Raw genomic sequence first — 21,617 nt, forward strand, 5'->3', positions numbered from 1 at the left:
GTGAACAGTGGTTTCTTTTCCTATCTTGCCAGCACACTTATAATCCAGAGACAATGATGTACGTCTCTCTCTATTCCCCAATGCTATGAACAATGTGTAAATTTTCTATTTATATGTATAATTTGGTTTATTTTCCTTTGCATTTAATGTCCCTGTGGACCACAGGTCACTTGGATTAGTAGCTAAAACCCTCTGGGATTGCACACTCCTGCCCTCTAATTTTTATAGATGGGGGGGTTCTTTTTTTCTCTGTCTTTGGCCTCAGAGAGACATAAATCATACAAATAATCTCACAGCTCAATTCTACCTTACTATAAAGTCCATGGCTCCAGAACTGTAGTCTATTCTTCCTCATCTAGCAAAGACAGAGAAGGATCCTCTTTCCATGTAAAGCTGGTAAGAAGGTAGATAGATGTATTTATCGTGTTGACTTTTACTTTGTTACCTATTCACAAATAGTCATATGGGTTTATAGAAAAGTCAGATATCATGAGGGTTTGCCCTGTCCTCATCGATCCACATAACACGTAGATATACAACCTCTAATAATTCATACTTAAATATTTTCATAATGTTTCTCAGATTGAATTGAAAATCAGACAACTGGAGATTTAAAAGAAACCATAGAAAACTAGCATAAAGGGAACAGTAACTTGTATCCTTGCTACAGAATATTTACTCTCATGAATTTGACACATCTAATTTTTTAAAGGCTTGAGTGAAAAATACTAACATTATACTCATGAATACTGCTATTATTTAATTTAATTATCCCCAAAATTGATTTGAACAATATAAATATATTAATTGACAAAATTATTTTTAGAATTTTACTTGAAAGAGGCGATATAGCATTTCTGTTTACTGAGCCGATTGCCCTTCTCATTTGCTGTCTCCTGAAAACGTCTACTGTATCCTGAAGCCAGCAGCCATCACTTTACACTTTTGAACAGCAGTAAATTACCCCCAAATACTTCAGAGAAAAAGGTAACAATTTCATCATATAACTCTCCACAAACTTACATATTTGACACTTACTCACCAGCATCAGTGCAAACGATGGTCCTCATCTTTTTGAAGGTTACTCATGCTCTACATTTAATCACCTACAACTTTCTTAAGGACTTTTATATATCAATAAATTCTTCACATTTTATATTTTAAATTTCTCATTATCTGCTACATTTTTAACCTCCATTTATAAATGTATCCATTTCTCTAATTCTGTCCCATCTTGCAAAAATTCTCCATCTACCTGATACCCCTTCTTTAGACATGGCCTATTTCTCCCCTTGCCTTCACTGCCAAGTTTCTTAAAATAAATCGTACCTCCACTGCTAATCCTTTAATCATTACCACACTGTAGCAGGTTCTCAATTTTCCACTGTTTTTTCTGGGGTCACTAATGGCTCTCAGCTGCATTTGAATTTTTTAATCCTTACTAGGCTTTACAGCTCAAGCAATTCGACACAGCTGTTCATGTAACATCCAGTCTTCACACCATGTTTTATTTTTTTCTTCTTTTTTAGATGGAGTCTCACGCTGTCACCAGGCTGGAACGCAGTGGTGCAATCTCGGCTCATGGTAACCTCTGCCTCCTGGGTTCAAGCGATTCTCCTGCCTCAGCCTCCAGAGTAGCTGGGACTACAGACACACGCCACCACGCCCAGCTAATTTTTGTATTTTTAGTAGAGACGGGGTTTCACCATGTTGGCCAGGATGATCTTGATCTCTTGACCTCGTGATCCGCCCACCTCTGCCTCCAAAGTGCTGGGATTACAGGCATGAGCCACCGTGCCCAGCCTCTTTTGGTTTTCATAGTCCCCATAAAACCAGTCTCATCTTGCTTCAGTGTATATAGTGCATTCCAATCTTCTGGAGAGTTCTGTCCTCATTGTTTTTCCCTTATAATTCTAGTCTCTGAAGTTGTTTACCTATAGTGTTGGATGAAAATGATAAATATATATTGATAACTCCCAAACCTATATTCCTGGCAATTATCTGGAGATCTGTGTCTGCAGGCTCACACCCTCATGGTCACTGAAGAACCATGGATATTTTTAAGTGGCTATTATTCATTGCATTCACAAAATGTTCAAAATTGAAGATACTTATTTTTTCTCAGCTAAGTATTCAGATAATCTTACAATATGATGCAGCTTAATATTCTGTAAATGGACACTATCATGAAAATGTATAAAATCATATGGCCAGATTTCCCTTGAATTTTATGGTACAAAAGCATATTTTTGTGAACTATTTCTGATTATGAGTGGTAGATGAACATTATAATTTAATTTAAAGGTTTCTCAATGATGCAGATCTTATCTATGACCTTGGATAACTCTCCTAACTAAAAGAAAATATATCTAAATATTTTACATAACACTTAATGTATCACTTCTATAGGATGGAAGCCTTGTGAGGACAAATGCTGCAAAACCAGGACACCATGGAAATCCTAAGCAACTCAACATCTAAATTTCCAACCTTCTTGTTGACCGGCATTCCTGGCCTAGAGTCTGCCCATGTCTGGATCTCCATTCCTTTCTGTTGTTTTTATGCCATTGCCCTCTCTGGGAACAGCATGATCCTGTTTGTCATCATTACCCAGCAGAGTCTCCACGAACCCATGTATTATTTCCTCTCCATGTCATCAGCCACTGATCTGGGCTTGACTGTTTCTTCATTGTCAACAGCATCAGGTATCCTCTGGTTTGAGGCACGTGAAATCAGTCTATATAGCTGCATTGTCCGGATGTTTTTTCTTCATGGATTCACTTTTATGGAATCTGGAGTGCTGGTGGCTATGGCCTTTGACCGTTATGTGGCATCTGTGATCCTCTGAGGTACACTACCATTCTCACTAATTCCAGAATCATTCAGATGGGTCTTCGATTACACGTGCTATAGTACTAATATTACCACGACTTTTGCTCCTTAAGCCTCTCTATTTCTGTAGAATGAATGCCCTTTCCCACTCCTATTGTTACCATCCAGATGTGATTCAATTAGCATGTTCAGACATTCGGGCAAATAGCATCTGTGGATTAATTGATCTCATCCTGACCACTGGAATAGATACGCCATGCATTGTCCTGTCATATATCTTAATTATTCACTCTGTCCTCAGAATTGCTTCCCCTGAAGAACGGCACAAGGTCTTCAGCACCTGTGTCTCCCACGTGGGAGCAGTTGCTATCTTCTACATCCCCATGCTGAGCCTGTCCTTGGTGTATCACTATGGTCAGTCAGCCCCCAGAGTAGTCCATTCAGTGATGGCTAGTGTATACTTGCTTTTACCCCCTGTGCTCAACCCCATCATCTACAGTGTAAAAACAAAACAGATCTGCAAGTCTATGCTCAGTCTGCTCCTTACAAAATGAACAGACATAGTTTTATTTGATACAAACCTGGCATAAATGACTTGCACTGTAGAAAAGCAAACTTGCTCTCTTACTACCTATTGCATGTGGGTTTTTAAAATATTTTTCATTCACCCAACAAATAGTAAATATGTTGTATATTTGGTCATAAAATATAAGTATGATATATCACCCAAGACATTTGTAGTGGAATTAGGAAAATAACAATAATGAAATGATAAATAATACTCCTGGCAACTAACAGGTATTGACTCTTTGTTTCAGGCTAGGTGTTCTACTAACTGCTTTTAAGACATATTCCATTTATTCTTCCAAAACAGCCAAATGAAATATATATTACTATTAGTGATATATTACAGATGATGAAACAGATTTATAGACATTTAGGCCACCAAAGGCCATGTGAATAACATGAGGCACAGTTGAGATTTGAACCCAGGTGTTCTGTATCTCAAATGCTATGCTCTTCATCACTGTATTACATACTCTGCCAAAGTCATGTAGCAGAAATGTTTTAAGATCAAAAGTAAGACTTGGATCTCCACGGTTCCATCCTTTGTCTTAAAAAGTTGTAGTAACCTTGTTAGAATATACTTTAGCTGTTTTCTTCATGGATAATTCATAATACAAAAAGTAGGAATAGATATGTCATGGCATGTAAGTCACTATCCAGTGTTGGACAGTCCAAAGAAAAGCTTTAGGGGTGAGGCACACTTGCTAATTTATCACAGGGAATGGGAACTTGAGAGAACTAGAAAAGAATGTAAAGTAAATTACAAGGAAGTTTGGGGCAGATGTTCTGAACCTTTTTCTACACTATGGTCCCTTAGAAAACTAATGAAATTTATGGACCTTTCCCCATAGATAAACATACATTATTTTCCATAATTTTCAGAGTTTTCACAAATGCCATTAAAGACCTATGTGACTCCTTAACCAGCTAAAGAACCAAGGTAAAGCATTCATGGTTCTCACCTATACAAAGTTTTACAGAGACAGACGCAAAATGTCTGGTTTCTGAAAAGGAACTTATGGTAACTGTTTGGATTTAAGAGACAGACAGAAGCTTAAAAATGTCAGTTGCATATAATGGCAGAATAAAATCAGAGCGAAATGGAGATGGAAACCTAAAAGCAGTCACATCAATTTTATTGCCACTGGAAAAGTAGTGATAGATGGAAGAAATGTCCCAGGTACCCCACAAATACTGAGGGCAGCAGTGTGCTGGAGAGAGAGCACACCAGCTTGCAAGAGCCTATTTTGCACATCTTTCTAACTATGCATTACATGACATCATATTAGTAGCTTGAAATCACTGATAATGATAATTTTTATACCATGTGAACTGGTAAAAAAAATTTCAAATAGTTATATAATAGCATTGTTCAATTTAATTTAATAGCATTGAGAACTTTTTCTGTTTTTAAATATTCATTTTATCAGCACACAGTGACTGCAGGTATATTTTATGTTTGACCTCATGGAAAACAACAAAAAATAAAAGGTCAATAAAAAATATTACTGTGCACTCATGAAGGTTAAAATCTTGTGTGTGTTAAACATCAACATGAACAAAAAATCATGATTTATTGCGGTGATAATTCATAATATAAAAGTAAAATTTTACCCTTTATGTTGACTTCTGAGTTGAAAGAGTATCCAAAAGTGCATGCTAGATAGGACTATTTTGTAAGAAACTCCGTGGAAAAATGGAAAAAATATTATATGACAATTTTACTATTCATGGAAGAATTATCTTCTGAGTTTTAAGATCTATCTGTACATAGGCATGAAAATTATGAAACACAAACCCTTTTTTCTTCTATTCTCTCTCTTCTTCAGCTTTCCCCAGGTGAACATAGATTATAAAATTTGTGTTAGTAGCTTTAAAAACACCTTTCGATAAAAGAACGCCATTATGTAAATGAATTTGTTTATCAATTTAGTTTACAAATTTGGCTACACTTTCTGACTTTTATATGTGAGAGTCTTTTTCTTGAATAATTCTACATGCCTGCTAGCTGCTTGGAACATCAGAAAGATAGATGTGGTAAAAGAATGTAATATATGCTAACATTATCACAATAAGCACTCATTGCAATATTCTGAACCGATAGCACAGCCACCAGCAAAAAATTTTTAAATTGTCAGAGTCACTGCAAAAATGAAGGTAATAGAGAATGAGAGAGAGAAACTGTGGGAGGAAAGAAAAAAGGGAGAGAGAAAAAGGATGAATAAAGGAAGGAAGGGAGGGAGGGAGGGAGCGAGGGAGGGAAAGGAAAGAGGGAGAGAAATTAAGGATGTAACTTAAATAAGTTTCCAAATAGCCCATTTGTTACACCAAGCAAGGATACCCATTTACTGATAGTGAGTTAATTAAATCACTTTTTATTGTAGCAACAGAAAATCTGTAGCTAGAAAGAATGAACTTATTTAAGACTATTTCTATCTAATTTTTAGAGTCAAAGAACTCCTCAAATACTGTACTCAACCTAAGCAGGTCTGTGATGTTACATCTGTATCCTGGGGAAAAATGTAGTACCATGAAACATTGAGTAGAAACACCTGGGTGGTGACCCATGAAGACACTGATTATGCAGAAGTCCTTATAATCTTTGGGCTTGCAGAGGTGGCCTACACTTCTCTGGTAAGAACAATCATTTCCACCACTTCCCATAATTCTATCTGCTGGAACTCCCTCCATCTCTGTTCTGACTACCAGGATGAACACTGGCATTAAATTCCAGCATAAATCTGTTGGGAATGTGCTGGGCCTAGTAAGGTAAGAAAGAGACTATAACCTGAAGAATAGCAAAAATTAGCAAGCATTTTATGGCAAGAATCCATGAAATGCCCTCAGGATTGAATAGTGAGAATGGTTGATCAAGGAGGTCAGAATAGAAGACTATATTGGCAAGAATGCATCAATGTAGGAGCTTTTATCTGGGATACGAATTTTAACACCTTAACAAGAACACCAAGGAGTGTGGCTAATTTACTCCTGAGTGACAATTAGCTAGAAAAAGTGTTGGACAACACTCAGCATATTGGAAATGACTGTGCTGCCCTAGTAGATGGAAAGGAAAAGAATATAGAGGCTGATGAAAGTATGCATGCTGGAATAGATAGACTGTGTAAAGGTGGAAGACTCACCATACATTTTCCATAAAAGTGCACAGAGGACACATCGTTCAGAAGCCACTGGAAATTAGCTGTGAAAATGATACCAGCATCTCTAAGAAGCTGAGTGGTCGCTCTTTTCCGCTGATCACGGAGGCCAGCAGTAGCTGCAGTCACCAAGCCAGGCTACTCACGTATATGAGGAGGCCTTGACATAATAGAAGCCAGGTAGCAGTGGTTAACCACCAAAAGCAAGAGCTACAATTATCATAGGAACCAACAAGATCTGAAGGGTAGACAAGAGGGCTTAACAAGCAAGTTGATGTGCACATGGATAATAGAGCATAAATTCCCTGTTTCCAAACAGGCAAGCAGCCAACAAGGGGCTAGGTAACATTTACCACAAAAAGAAGGCAAGATTAGAGGAGCAGAACCTGTCAGTCTTTGATGTAGGCTTGACCTTGAGTTAAAGACAGAAGGAAAGAAGGAAGTTTGGGTAGAAAGAAGCATCCTAGAATGTAGCACAGTTCTGAACAGATTTAGTCAATGTCATTGGATATCCTCTAATCAAAACACCTGTCAGCAGAGTTCTATGCCTTCTAGAAATGGACCTTCCTCAGTTTCTCTGCCATGGCCAGTGATTGCCTAGAAACAGCTCCTGGGCAATGTGGCCTACATAGACTATGACGATGAACTAGGGCTGTTGGTGCCCATACTCCGACATATGAAAAGAATATTTTAATAACCATCACATTTGTTGAATTAAGAGGAAAATAGGGAAGGAGTTACAAGGAGAAGCCAAGCAACCAAACCTTGAGACAAAGAGAAGCCAGAGCAGCTGTTGGTTGCTCAACAGACGTTTGAATGTCTTCATGTGTCTCCCTTGAAGTTTCAAATACTCAGGAAATGGGGTTTCAGCATAAAGGATATATGAAAATGTTAGTATTCTTTGTTTTTGGGTTTTTTTTTTTTTTTTTTTTTTGAGACGGAGTCTCGCTCTTTCATCCAGGCTGGAGTGCAGTGGCACTGCTCTATCTCGGCTCACTGCAAGCTCCGCCTCCCGGGTTCACCCATTCTCCTGCCTCAGCCACCCGAGTAGCTGGGACTACAGGCGCCCGCCACTGCACCCAGCTAATGTTTTGTATTTTTAGTAGAGACAGAGTTTCACCGTGTTAGCCAAGATGGTCTGGATCTCCTGACCTCGTGATCCGCCTGCCTCGGCCTCCCAAAGTGCTGGGATTACAGGCGTGAGCCACCGCTCCCGGCCCGGTATTCTTTGTACAGATTTTTTGTAGCTCAGAAATTATTTTGAAATATAATGTTAAAAATCATCCTAAGAGAGCATCTCTTTAGCCCTGCTTGGGTCGCATACCTAACTGTCTAGTATTAACCAATCAATCATGTGCACAGGCCCAGTATATTGGGCCCATCTCTATTCTGGGGACACTTATCAGAAAAAGAGAAATATTTTTTGCCAAAGAACTAGCCGATACCACTCAAATACCTCTCTTTATCCAACAAAGTGCACTAAGAACATTTAATTAATGACATATTTTAAAGCAATGGTCATTATCCTGGGTATTAAATTGAATAAGCAAAAAAATATTGTCAACTTTAAAATTTCCCTTTTAGCAAAACTGCTTAAGGCAAAAGTACTAAGGATTACAAAATCATGATTAGATGAATAACAAAACAGTTACATAAAATTATGGAGTAAACAAATTTATTAACCTGCCACATCTTTCCTGCAGGTCAACAGAGACAGAATGAGACATTCTGAAGAAAAGATTAAAAAGTAATAAACATTAAAATCTTACTTTATTAGGCAGAGGCACAATAAAATATCCCTTCTGTGTAATTTACATGCTTTATAAAATTCTCCTGTTTATTGCATTATAAAATTACTTATTCTGACAACTTTAGGAATCCAATTTTTATTTTAGGAATCAAATTTAATACTAAATACTTTAATATTAATAACAAAGAGTGCTACATACTATTAAGCTTTAAGATAACTAATAATTATTAATCTGTGACAATTTAGGAGAATTAAAAAATGTGCAAAATCATCTACAAAAAATCTACAGCAACTTGTCTGTGTTTCCTTATTCATTGCTGTTTTGTTAAACAGAAAAGAAAACCATTAGTCAAAACTAAGTTCCACATAATTATGCATTTATTTGTTCATTCTTTATTTGCTGAGTTAGTATTTGTCAACACTAGAACATATGAAAATAAATACAGCATGCTGTTGAAGGGCATGTACTCTCATGAAGCATTTCTAGCCATGTCTTCCTACCAAAATTATCCACATGCCCTTCAGCACCCCAAATTCAGCAAGTCGAAAACCAAATTAATTAGTTTCTCTTATTAGTAATCTGACTCTGTTTTGATGAGTGAAATTATTCCTGATCACGAAAGGTGTAAAGTAATTAAAGCAATATTCTTTCATTGAAAACCTGACTATGCCTTCCTCAGACCTCTGGCAACATGACTTTCTGTTTTAATTTCTATTTAATCAAAGCTGAAAACTGAAAATTTCTGATCTCCCTTTGTGATGCCACCCTTTGTTCAGCCAACCAAGCCTGATTGCTCAATGTCTCCTTTGGCCTTTCTATTTTCACCATTCAAACTGGTAGTGTTTAACATAAATACGGCTTCTTTGATGCAGACTTTATATCATTTCTCACTGCCTGCTTCACCATTCTGTGTCTTCAGAATCTCTCTCTAGGCACATTCTGTCAAGTACTCTCCTTATTCTAACTTATCTTCGACATAGATGTAAGATTAATCTTATAATGGAATTATAATATTGTTTAATATAGGCTTCCCTATTTTCTCTTGCTCTCCAAATTGTAAATAAATTTCACCTGCCAAGAAGATACTAAATCCCAATCCTGTGTACTTTTCTTTAAAATTTTCAGGGATTGTGCCACCACTCTATTTTGCTGAAAAAAAAACTGATATCCATTGCTATGTCTTTTCTTTGAGCTACAGTTATTAGCAGACCGGTTTTCAGGTTTCCTGGTTATATAACACAAGGTTCTTGGAACTTTACTCTCAGCAAAGAAAATACATGAACTATTTGCCTCCCATTCTAGTAAGTCTCCTTTTTCTCTGCTTTTCCACTTTTCTAAAAGTATATAACAAAGCAACAAGTACAACGATTTTTATATAAGTTCTGCTGAACAAACTCGCTAGATTAACCAGAAGTTTCACTTCCTCTGAAAATATACTGCCTGATGATAGCTGCCAGTTGAATCATTACAGCTTATTTTCTAAATAACACGTTCTCACTGGTCCCAGTAACTAATCTATAGGCTGTCAGTACTTTTATCTTGACTATCTTGATTATTATAACATAATTTGTATTAAAGACATGGTTCTTGCAAAGATGATATGGAATTTCAGTTTGCAAAACTATATTAAGAGGCCCTAACTCTACATCAAAATATTGTGAATAAAGTACATCTATAAGCTGGAAACTTAAATAAAATGTTCAATGTATGTTAAAATTATTTTTCTGACTCCTATATGTAATTAACCTTATTCGAAAGCAAACCTAAACATTAACCAAAATAAATTTGGATAAAATGACTTCTATTGTGTTTGTTCATATAATTCTCTTTTCTATACTATGAAATAGATCTTCAAGAGAGGTGAATAAATTAATTTAGTAATATTACTGACCACTGATTTTGTGTCAAGCATGGTATTCGTCAGTGCTTATCAAGTAAATATTGGTTTGCTTTAGCTTGAACAGCTAAGATTAAATAATATAATGTACCTGGCTGGAAAACAATAATCACTATACAGATAATCAATATAATCCTTGAGGAAAACCCATGTCTTTTTTTTTTTTTCCTGGTGGTTGCTTCCACTTGAGTTCCCAACCTGCTAAAACTTCTTTCCTCTGTTGAACAGTCAGTTCCCATGGAGCCCTCAACTTGATCATTCTATATTGCAGCTTGCTTCCAAATTGTAGAAATCCATTTGTTTATTCTAGCAGATATTTAAAATATATATGCTATGGAGCTGGCATTATGCTATTACCTGGAGATACTTCCAAATCATCTGGCAACCAAATTACTTTACACAAAAATCTATAACTTTATTTACAAGAAACATATAGCAGAACAAAAACCAAGAAAAAATACTAGATTCTCATCTTAAATGCACTATCCATCTCCAAAGAAATGATTCAATTTCATTTTTAATTGAAATGTGTAAACACAAACTTCCTGGGTCAATACGTTTATTTTCCCTGATGTGATTTTTCTCCACTTAAGCAACCAAATTTCCTGATGCTAGCTAACTGACCCAACGGGATAAGAAGTGCAGTGTAACAGAATGGTGCAAAAATCCCACAGAGGCACACTTATCCCAGCTGAGTAAATGACTCTACAATTAAGATTCCTTATAAAAGTTTTCCATTCATAGAGATAAATGGGTCACTTTCATATACCCCACTCTAAGTAAGAGCAAGAGAATCTCTCCTCCCTTTCTGAAGTCCAAATCAAGTAGCTGCTCTCAGATCAGAAACAGGACTTAATTGTGTCTTTAATAAATGCCCTTGATGACTTTTAAACTACATCATGAGTGCTTTAGCATAGATAAACACAAGGAAGAATTTATTGGAAGTGAAATTAAAGAAAAAAATTCACCTAGTTTTCTGGCATTGCTCCTTCAGCACTGCTATTTGTATCCCTTGGTCCCTGACCTCTAAGCCATTTGAGCTTCTAACTCCACTCACTCTCCACTGTTTTGTTCACTTCTATGGTCCTGTTGCCTGTTCAGAAATCCTGAATTCCATATAGATGTTTTGTTTTCATACATTAAGCTAATCATAGCAAAAATTATACTTCTTATATGTATGTATTTCCTGCCGTAAATAATAACCAAATCCCAAAATACAGTCACTGGCACACCCTCACTATTACTTAAATTATATTTTGAATTGGTTTACACCTATGCCAGCCCATTTATTTTATTCTGTCTCTTAAGTCTGCATCAATCTGATGCATTTCCTTTTAATTTGATTCTCAACACCAGAGAGATAGAGTGGCACAGTAAAATGACGTCATCTTTAGGGTCAGACAGTCCTGGATTCACACACTGGCTCCATGAAATATATCAATGGAAACCCTCAATAAGTCATTCACTCTAACCTCACCTGAAAAATGGGAATATTAGTCACAGCCTATTAATGATGCTGTTAAAGTTACACATGTGGAGATATGTAGCAAGGAAACTGGCTCAATGCTAACTTTTCTTCTTTCTGAGATTATATCCATCCTCTCATCTATTTTCTCACTTTCCACCTGGCTCATATTTCAGCCAAAGCCTCAAACATTAAGGCTGTTTATCTCAGTGCCTCAGGTCATCATGCACTTGGTACATTCATTGCTTTGCCTCCATGTAGGTGGTTAGCTTTGTAACTTTCCACAGATGCTGTTCCTCAATTCAGAAAAAATATAATAAAGGATCCATCTTAAATCCTTCTCTATAAAGAGGTAAATAAATTAAATTAATTAATTAAATGAATTGAATCCATGGCATTTTCAATCACAGAAATATCATCATGTCATTCTATGGAGATTGTATTGGTAGTCATTGCTTTGACAAATCATATGATAATAACTGATTTTTCTCCAAAGGAGAATCTAACTCCAGATTTCTCTTTATCTGAGATGACTAATAATCTAGAAAATCTGACTTCATATTCCTCTCTATAAAATCAAATACTCTTTATCTTTAGTACTCTTACTAATTAGAGGCTTGATAAGGTTAAGTCCTTTGTTATCTTTTCCTAAAACCTTCAGGCACAGATTCCAACTCCTGTCTACTTACACCCATGAATTTTAGCAATAGAAATTAAGATTTGACTAGCGAGAGGCCAACTGGGTGGTGGTGAATGCAGAAAGTATATCAGGCCCAGACTGTGGGCCTGCCTTGAGACCAAGCCCAGGACAGCCATCCTCTTTTGTGCATTCTAGAGATGACGAGAAACAACGCATGTGCAAACTGGTGATATTTTTGTCCTTGGATTAGATGAAGAAACACTACATTGGAAAATATCAAAGAAGCTAATAACTTAAAAACATAAATGTTGTTTCTCTCTCATTAATCATAGAATATAGCAATCTGTTCTAAGCTCTTTTAGTACAAATGAGGAATAAGGCCAGTTTCTAAATTTAAGAAATTAGCACAGTCTCATATGTAATATTTTAATCTGTCTATAAACATTGTTTATTACCTTGAAAATAAAAGGCTATTTTGAGGGTTAAGTGTGCAAAGTAGGCACACAATATTTATTATTCAAAGAAGTAATTAACAAAAGATGAAGGAATAATTTATGTATATGGACACATGACATGCACACTAGCAACAGTGGCTATTGTCAATACTACTAGTACTTTCAGAGAAATTAAATTGTTGATTGAAAGGAAATGAAGTCTTAAGTGCTTGAAAAACTGACAAATTTTACTTAAACACTCCATAACACCACTGTGCCAGATTTCCTGCAGCATAACAATCCTTACTAATCTTTGTCGAGGTTAATAACAATTGTTTTAATTAGCATTTCTTTGGCTGACTATGAGACTGAAAATTCTTCCTGTATTAACTACTAGTCCCTTGGAGAATTCCATTTTTAATTATTTTTGCCAAATTTTTTGTCTTTTTTTTTTTTTTTTTTTTTTTGAGATAGAGTTTCACTCTTGTTGCCCAGGCTGGAATGCAATGGCATGATCTTGGCTCAGTGCAACCTCTGCCTCCCGGGTTCAAGCAATTCTCCTGCCTCAGCCTCCCAAGTAGCTGTGATTACAGGCATGCACCACCACGCCCAGCTAATTTTGTATTTCTAGTAGAGACAGGGTTTCTCCGTGTTGGTCAGGCTGGTCTCGAACTCATGACCTTAGGTGATCCACCCACCTCAGCCTCCCAAAGTGCTGGGATTAAAGGTGTGAGCCTAAAATCATGCCCAGCCAATTTTTTGTCATTTCTTAAAAGTCATATAGTAAGCACATTATTCAATTGAATGTTATATATGCTTCAAATATTTCTCCAAATTTGTAATTACCCTTTTAAATCTGTAGAAGTTGTTTTTTGCTATAAAACAATTATTTGAATTTCTTCTACTACAGGATTATATAAATATTTACCTGCATTTTATTCTAAACTGTATGTGGCTTTTTAATATTTACATATTTAACCATCAGAAAATAATTTCAGTATGTATTGTGGTGTTATGCTTTATTTTAGTTTTTTTTTTTTTTTCCAAATGGATGATCAGCTTACCTAACTCCTTTTATTCTATAGCTCACTTTATTTCTACCAGTTTAAAGTCTACCTTTATACATAACTAAATGTTCACTTGTGCCTCTTCCTGTACTTCTAATTCTGTCTCAGAGATGAACACTGCCCTACTTTCTTTTTTTTGAAATATTGTCTTTTCCAGTCGTTTCATTAAAATTGATCATACAATATGTAATATTCTGCATCTGGCTTCTTTCACTCAGCATATTTGAGGTGCATCCATGTTGTAGCACTTATTAGCAATTTTTTCCTTTTTGCTGAATAGCTTTTTAGCCTATGGATATTTCACAATTTGTTCACCAGTTAATCAACTGATGGATATTTGGATTGTTTCAATTCTGCGCTATTGGGAACAATGTTGTTATGAACATTTGTGTACATGTATTGTGCGTACATATGCTTTCATTTCTCTTTGGTAGAGTCCAAGGAGTAGAATTTCTGGATCATATGGTAAGTTTATGTTTCAATTTTTAAGAAACTGTCAATCTGTTTTTCAAAGTGGCTGTATCATTTTACATGTCCGCAAGCAATATATTATGTGCCCAATTTCTCCACATGCTTATCAACACTTGGTATTTTTTTTCCTTCCTTCCTTCCTTCCTTTCCTTTCCCGTTTTTCTTTTTTCTTTCTCTTTTTTTCTGTTTCTGGTTTAGAGCCATTCTAGTGGGTGGATAACGGTATTTTATAGCAGTTTAAATTTTTATTTCTTAATTTTAATTTTATTTTCCTAATTATCATCTTTCGTGGGCTTGTTAGTCATTTTTATATATGTTTTGGTGATATGTGTATTCAAATATTTTGCCCATTTTTAATTGGTTTGTCTCTTTGAGTTCTTTACATTTTTTGTATATGAGTTTTTTATGCAAATATTTTCTCCCAGTCTGTTTTCTCTATTCTTATTTTCTTAATGGTGACTTTTAAATTGTACTTTTTTTTGTTTGAAGTCTGATATTGATCATTTATTTAATGGCTCACACTTTTAATATGGTATCTAATAATGTTTTGCCTAACCCAAGGTCATAAAATCTTCTCCGATGTTTTTTTCTAGAAGTTTCTGATTTTTAGCTCTTACATTTAGGTCTGTAATCCATTTTGAGCTAGTTTTTTAGGACAGTGCTTGTTAAGAATCCAAGTTATTTATTTTTTTCATAGTGATACTTAATTGTTCTAGCACCATTTGTTGGAAAGTCTATCCTTTCTCTCATTTAATTGTCTTGACACATTTGTTACAAACCAATTGGCTATAATGTAAGTGTTTAAATCTGGACGCTCCAATTTGTTCTATTAATCTGTATGACTGTTCTCATGCTATGTGTCTTAATTGCATTGGTTTAATGTTAAGTTTTCAATCCTGGTAGTGTAAGTACTCCAAGTTGCTTCTTCTATTTCAAAATTGTAAGTCTTTTGCATTTCCATATAAATTGTAGAATGAGTGTCAGTTTTTACAGAAAAAAAAGACTTGTTGATATTACATTAAATTTATAGATCCATTAAGGGAAAATAGCCATGTCTATGTTATTGAGTCTTCTAATCCATTTACATGTGATGTCTCTCCACTTATTTACATCTTTTAAAATATCTCTCAGCAAAGCTTTGTAGTCGTCAGTGTCTTAGTTTTTTGTTGTTGTTTTTTTTTTTGTAATTTTTTTAACATTATACTTGCAGCGAAGATTATTGTCAAACTCTACTCATTAGGCCAAAGACCTTTGTCATGTTACTGAAAAATTTGCCCCTCACATAGCATACTACCTACACTTGCAAGTTTATCAGCCAGTTAGAGCACCAGCTCCAAGCTCCAACAATGTGCAATCTCCATCTGTTTTCACATATTTTATTCTTTCTGCATCATGAATGGCATGTTTTATAAAGGACTTTTTTAATATTTTAATTTTTTTGTAAAACTAGCTTAATTTCCATTTCTTTATAGGAAATCCATATTTTCTGCCTGAAAGCTTGTAATTTTTTTTAAAAAAAACTTATTTAAGTCAAATATTTTATGCTTGTTCTTATCTTCCTGATTTTACCTTGAATACAATGAGCCCTTTCATCCTCAATACACTGGAGTCTTTCCTTTGGAACAGTCATTTTATTGTATTTATTTTTGTTTACTGTACCTGAGACTATAGTTATTTGTATGTTGGCTTTTCATTTTGTGCCCTTCCCAAATATAATTTTCTCATTATTTTATTTTCACTGTATTTTTTCTATGCGTTATGAGAGAATTTTTCAAACGCATTCTCCAAATTGAACTAAGTTAATTACTGTCCCTTGATTCTGTTTTTGATTATGTTCAATGTGCACTTTAATTCTATTTTTTAGTATTTTATTATTTTGACATTTTTCCAATGTGTTTTTTGTTTTTCCATAATGCTATATGATGCTATTACCTACATTACCTTAAAGATGTTTTCTTGTTAGTTCTGCAGAAGTTTTTACATTTGAGATACTGATAACTGAGTCACTGTGATGTGATAGGTAACATGCTACATGGTTTACAGACATTATTACATTTCTTCATATATGCTCATGCTCTGGATTTTCCAGATGTTGTTCCTTTATTAATGAAATATTTTAAAGATTCATGCTAGTATTTTTTTTCTTTATATACTCTCTAGTGCAAAACAAGATCTCTTCAGTTTTTATTTTTTTTCTTAAAATCTGTGTATGGGGCTTGCTCATGGTTGCTGTCCCAATAAGCATTATTCTGTAGAATGCAGTTTCTGGTATAATTCCCAGTTTCTAGCAGCCTACAGATAACATTCAACCAACACTGTATATTTCTTTGCAGGCTTAAAATCACAGGGGAAATTGTAAACCTAAATTCCCAAAATGTGCTGTTTTATTTCACTCTCTTTTGTACATGGGCTAATACTAATTCCAAAATTCAATGTATCTCTACCAGTGCCACCCCTATACCATTATTTTCGGCTCTTTTTCTTGAGATGAGATGTCTGATACAAGACTAAAGTCCTTGTTACTTTATAGTTAAGCATCCTATAAAAATAAATATTTCATTCCCAACTTTTTATGTTGGTACAGACTCCACATTCCTTAGTATAGACTATGGAGATGTATTAAATGTGGGCCGGTATTTTGACTTTATATCTATCCACATCCATCTCCATTTTCCTCAGTTCGGAGAAGTTAGTCATTCCCAAATTTTCTGGATTTAGAATATCCATCAGTTTTAGTATCAGTGCTGCTTGTGTTTGTTTCTTTTTTTCTTTATTTGTGATAAAAATTTAACAGAAAGTTGGGAGAGACTCTTTCAGATAGTGCCAATTAAAATCACTTTAAAATGCAAGTCTACTTTACATCTTAGAAAAAACTGATAGCAACATGGTGTGTGAACTAGAAAGAGTCCAATAAAAACAGAAATTAGTGACCAACCGATGAAAGGTGAAAGTCTATGCAGATTTATGAATTAGGCAATTTCATATATGAAGCTACCATAGATTTATAAATCTATAGATCTATAGAGCTACCATAGAGCTATTAATCAAAGTGGTGAAAATAGGATATACAAGTTGTGGTTCTGTGAAGAAGACTGAATTTAGATGCAATCATATTGTGTTTGAGCTTGCTTTGAGATATTTAAGGTGGAAGAATCAACGAGTTAGACATGTGGCTCTAATATTCAGGAGATTAGTCTGAGAAGAAGATAAAAGCTTTAAAGTAGAAAAATGAATATATAAAATCCATTGTCCACGGAATGCCTATGTTGAAAGTATACAGAAATAGACAACATGTTTGGAGAAATAGCCAAACTAATTTCCATCTACAGCTATAAGTACTAGTCAATTAGATGATAAAACTTGTGTAAAAATGGGCATACTTAATGAGAATAAACTTGAATGGTTTGTAAAAATAGTAGAAATCATAAAAACTTAAAATTATATTTTGAGTAATACGTTCATTCTATAATAAATATGTCATTTCCACAATGGATTAATTTGATTTATAGCATCCAATATTATCTTAAGTATTTACTATTTGCAAAAAAATAAGTTTCAGTAATCTAATTAAATTTCATATAATACATGGACAATGCTGAAATAAAATTGTTTCAAGTCTGAACTATACAAATTTTAAATAATCAGAAATATTCAAATATAGATATCTGTCCCACATTTGCTCTATTTATTAAGAAATAAATATTATTAACTAAAGAAGTATATGATAATTATCATCATTATTATTATTAGACAGTGTAGTATAGTTGTTAATAGCCCAGGCTCTAACATCTTTTTGTTTCTCTGATTGATTTCCAATACCATATCTTTCAGTTTTTATGAACTTTGGCAATTTATCTAAACTTTCAAACTTCAGCTTATGCATCTGTAAAAAAAAATCTCTCTTTTAGGTTTGTCATAAGACTCAAATGAAATAGTCTATGTAAAATAATTAGAGCAAAGTATGGAAATGGTCTTATCATTAACACAATATTATTTACCTGAGTAATCCTATAAGAGAACAAAGATCAGATTAAAGACCAGGGCATACATGTTACAAAAGAAGCTTACTATTTGCCTCACTGATTTTTATCACAACAGAAGCAGGTTTTATAATCATAAACAGGGCAGTATTTTAATGTTACAAACTAAGAAGAATATCAAGCTTCAGGTTCATAGGAACTGAAACATCTCTCCCCTATTAAACGTATATAATGAGGCAAGATGAATGGGCATTACCTGGGGTGAATTCTTAGGTAAATGTAGTTACTGAAAAGAGATGTTTTCCTGCTTACTAAATGGAGTAAATGAAATTTGGTATCTAAGTTAATAATTCTAAAATTCCAAATCACAATTAGTCAATTATTTTTCTATATCAAGGCCTAATCACAGTTAAATAGAATATTTCAGGAAGAGCAAATAAAGGAAAATCGAGTGACAAATGCATACTGAATATCTATTATGAGCAAGCAACTCCACTAAACAAGGATTAGTCCAAAATACCCCTTATTCTCATAATCCAGTTGAAGGATGAAAAATTTAATCAAAACAATGAGAGTACAAGAGAATAAGTGGTAAACATCAAATAAATGTATTTAAATAAATTGAAGTTAAATTGAAATTAATTAAATGTCTTAGTTCAGGGATTAATCTCACAGACAAAATATTGAATGAAAGAAGCTAAACACCAACAGTATATAATACATGATTCTATTTATATAAAAATCAAGTATAGGAAGAGATAATTATTGTAATAAAAGTCAGAATAATGGTTACTATTCGAGAGGACATTGATGAGGATGTGGAATTAAGAGGCCTTCTGGGATGCTGGCAATGTTCAATTAGTTGATCTTGGGCATGGTTACACAGGTACAGATGGATGTCAAACTTCCTTGAGCTGTACTCTAAAGTTTTATGCATTTTACTCAATGTATATTAAACTTCAACTAAAATAATTTAAAAATTCTAAATTTAGGAAGTCAAGATCCTACAGGAGAATTCTGCTCCCAAAGGCCATAATGCCAATCTTCCATAATTCCACTTCCCCTACTTTCCTCTTGACGGGGATCCCTGGACTTGAATGGGCCCATGTCTGGATCTCCATCCCCATCTGCTGCCTCTATTTAACTGCCCTTTCTGGGAATACCCTGATCCTTTTTGTCATCCTCACTGAGCCAACCCTCCATGAGCCCATGTACTATTTCCTCTCCATGTTGTCCACCACTGACATTGGCTTATGCATCTCTACACTGGTGACAGTGCTGGGAATATTCTGGCTCAATGCTCGGGAGATCAGCTTTAACACTTGTTTATCATAGATGTTCTTCATTCACCTCTTCACTTTCATGGAACCTTCAGTGCTCCTGGCTATGGCCTTTGATCATTTTGTGGCCATTTCTAACCCTTTAAGATATGCTACCATTCTAACTCATGCAAGAATTGCACAGATTGGTTTGGCAGTCATTACCAGGGGGACTGTCATTTTGACACCACTAATCCTACTTCTTAAGCGACTGTCATTCTGCCACAGCCACGTGCTCTGTCACTCCTACTGTTTCCACCCTGATGTGATGAAACTCTCATGTTCAGACACAAATATCGCCAGTGCACTAGGATTAACTGCAATCATCTCTACTGCCGGAGTGGACTCCATCTTTATCTTGCTCTCCTATCTGCTGATCATTCGCTCAGTTCTCAGCATTGCATCCCCAGAGGAGAGGAAGAAGGCCTTCAGCACCTGCATTTCTCATATCACTGCTGTTGGCATATTCTACATCCCTTTGATCAGCCTGTCCTTTGTTCACAGATTTAGAAAACATGCCCCGCCCTATGTGCCCACCCTCATTGCTAACGTATACTTGCTCATCCCCTCTGTGATGAATCCCCCATCATCTACAGTGTGAAAACAAAGCAGATTCAGAAAGCTGTGCTCAAATTTGTATGTTCCAAGGGAATTCATATTTAACATGTACTACTCCTATAAAGGCTTATTTCAAAGTCTAGAAAATTTACCACAAATTGGAGTTATAAACCCATGCATGCAATTTTAGAGTTGAGTGAAACTAAATGCCATCCAATTCAAATGTCTCCACAATGTGATTATCATTGCTAAGCAATCTCTCTTTTCTACCATCAAAATACTAATTCAGATTCTCACTATCTTAGTTATCTTGTTCCAATAGATGACTAACTGAATGAATGTTTCTATGCTGTTTCTGCTCAACAATCACGATTCACTTTGAATTAAGATTCCAAATATCCAGCCCTAAGAACATTTTAAAAAGAAACAAATAAATATATATATTATTTTTGTTTCACATGCACCAACTAAATGAAGCAGCAAATCCTGTCTATGGTAATTTCCTCAACAATTTAGGCCTAAACTTTCTTTAAATTTCATTCACTTTTTTCTCTTTTCCCATACTCTGCAGTCTAAAAATGCCAGTCTGCTTACGACTTCTTCAAATGCATGCAGTTTTTTCATGGTGGACTTCACTGTTGACTCCACTTCCACTTTAACACCCACTGCACCATGAAGTTCTACTTAGGTTTCAAGGCTCATCTTTAAATATCTTCCTCATTAAATATTTTATGATTGCTCCAATGATATTTGTTCTCTCCTCATAATTTTCCCTTCATATTGCTTTGTTCATATCAGTTTTGCCTTTATATGTGTGAACACCTGTGTGTATATTATTATAGCTTTCACAAGACTGTACATTTCCTAAATAAAAAGTCTTGATTTTATTTGAAGGCTCTGTAATACTCAGCAGAACACCTTTCACATAGTAGATACTTATTGATAGTTGTTGAATTGAACTATACAGAGAAACCTATCAAATAATCTATTTAAACAATTCCAGTGATAACTCCTTTGATTCAATATTTGACATGTGTAACACAAGAAATTTCTCTTTCAACTGAGTAAAATTTTTCTGCCTATATTATCTGGTAATTGATCATAGTTCTAACTTTCCAAACTGCATAGTTGAATGGCTATTGTGAAACTTTAGGTCTTAGAAAGTTGTCCCTGTTTGGTCCCACATCCAATAAATCTGTATTTCTTGTCTATTCTTTAAAAAAAAAAAAAGATTTAGGGGGCAAAGTTTTGTTACATGGATATATTGCATAGTGGTGAAGTCTGGGCTTTTAGTATAGGCGTCATCCAAATAGAGTACATTACACCCATTAAATCATTTCTCCTCCCATATCCCACTTCCACCCTCCTACCCTTCTCAGTTATCAATGTCTATTATTCCACTCTAAATGGCCATATGTGCACATTATTTATCCCCTATTTATAAGTGAGAGCATGCAGTATTTTACTTTCTGTTTCTGAGT

The 21,617-nt window shown here is 34.9% G+C and overlaps 1 protein-coding gene, 1 non-coding gene and 1 pseudogene across 2 annotated transcripts; 2 read left to right on the forward strand and 1 right to left on the reverse strand.

The window, feature by feature from the left end:
• Positions 1–2,431: 2,431 nt before the first annotated feature.
• On the forward strand, positions 2,432–3,386 carry LOC103891860 (olfactory receptor 51F1-like). The gene is given in 3 exon segments (XM_009246729.2): positions 2,432–2,828; positions 2,831–2,893; positions 2,896–3,386. Coding segments are annotated over 3 exon segments (951 nt in total).
• A 12,095-nt stretch (positions 3,387–15,481) lies between these two features.
• On the reverse strand, positions 15,482–15,634 carry LOC112135616 (small nucleolar RNA SNORA62/SNORA6 family). Its single transcript, XR_002916874.2, has one exon. It is a non-coding gene; the product is annotated as a small nucleolar RNA SNORA62/SNORA6 family (small nucleolar RNA).
• Positions 15,635–19,294: 3,660 nt separating this feature from the next.
• LOC100459311 (olfactory receptor 51F2-like) lies at positions 19,295–20,241 on the forward strand (annotated as a pseudogene).
• Positions 20,242–21,617: the final 1,376 nt, after the last annotated feature.

This window comes from Pongo abelii, chromosome 9 (genome assembly GCF_028885655.2).
Source record: "Pongo abelii isolate AG06213 chromosome 9, NHGRI_mPonAbe1-v2.0_pri, whole genome shotgun sequence".
NCBI classification, from domain to species: Eukaryota; Metazoa; Chordata; class Mammalia; order Primates; family Hominidae; genus Pongo; species Pongo abelii.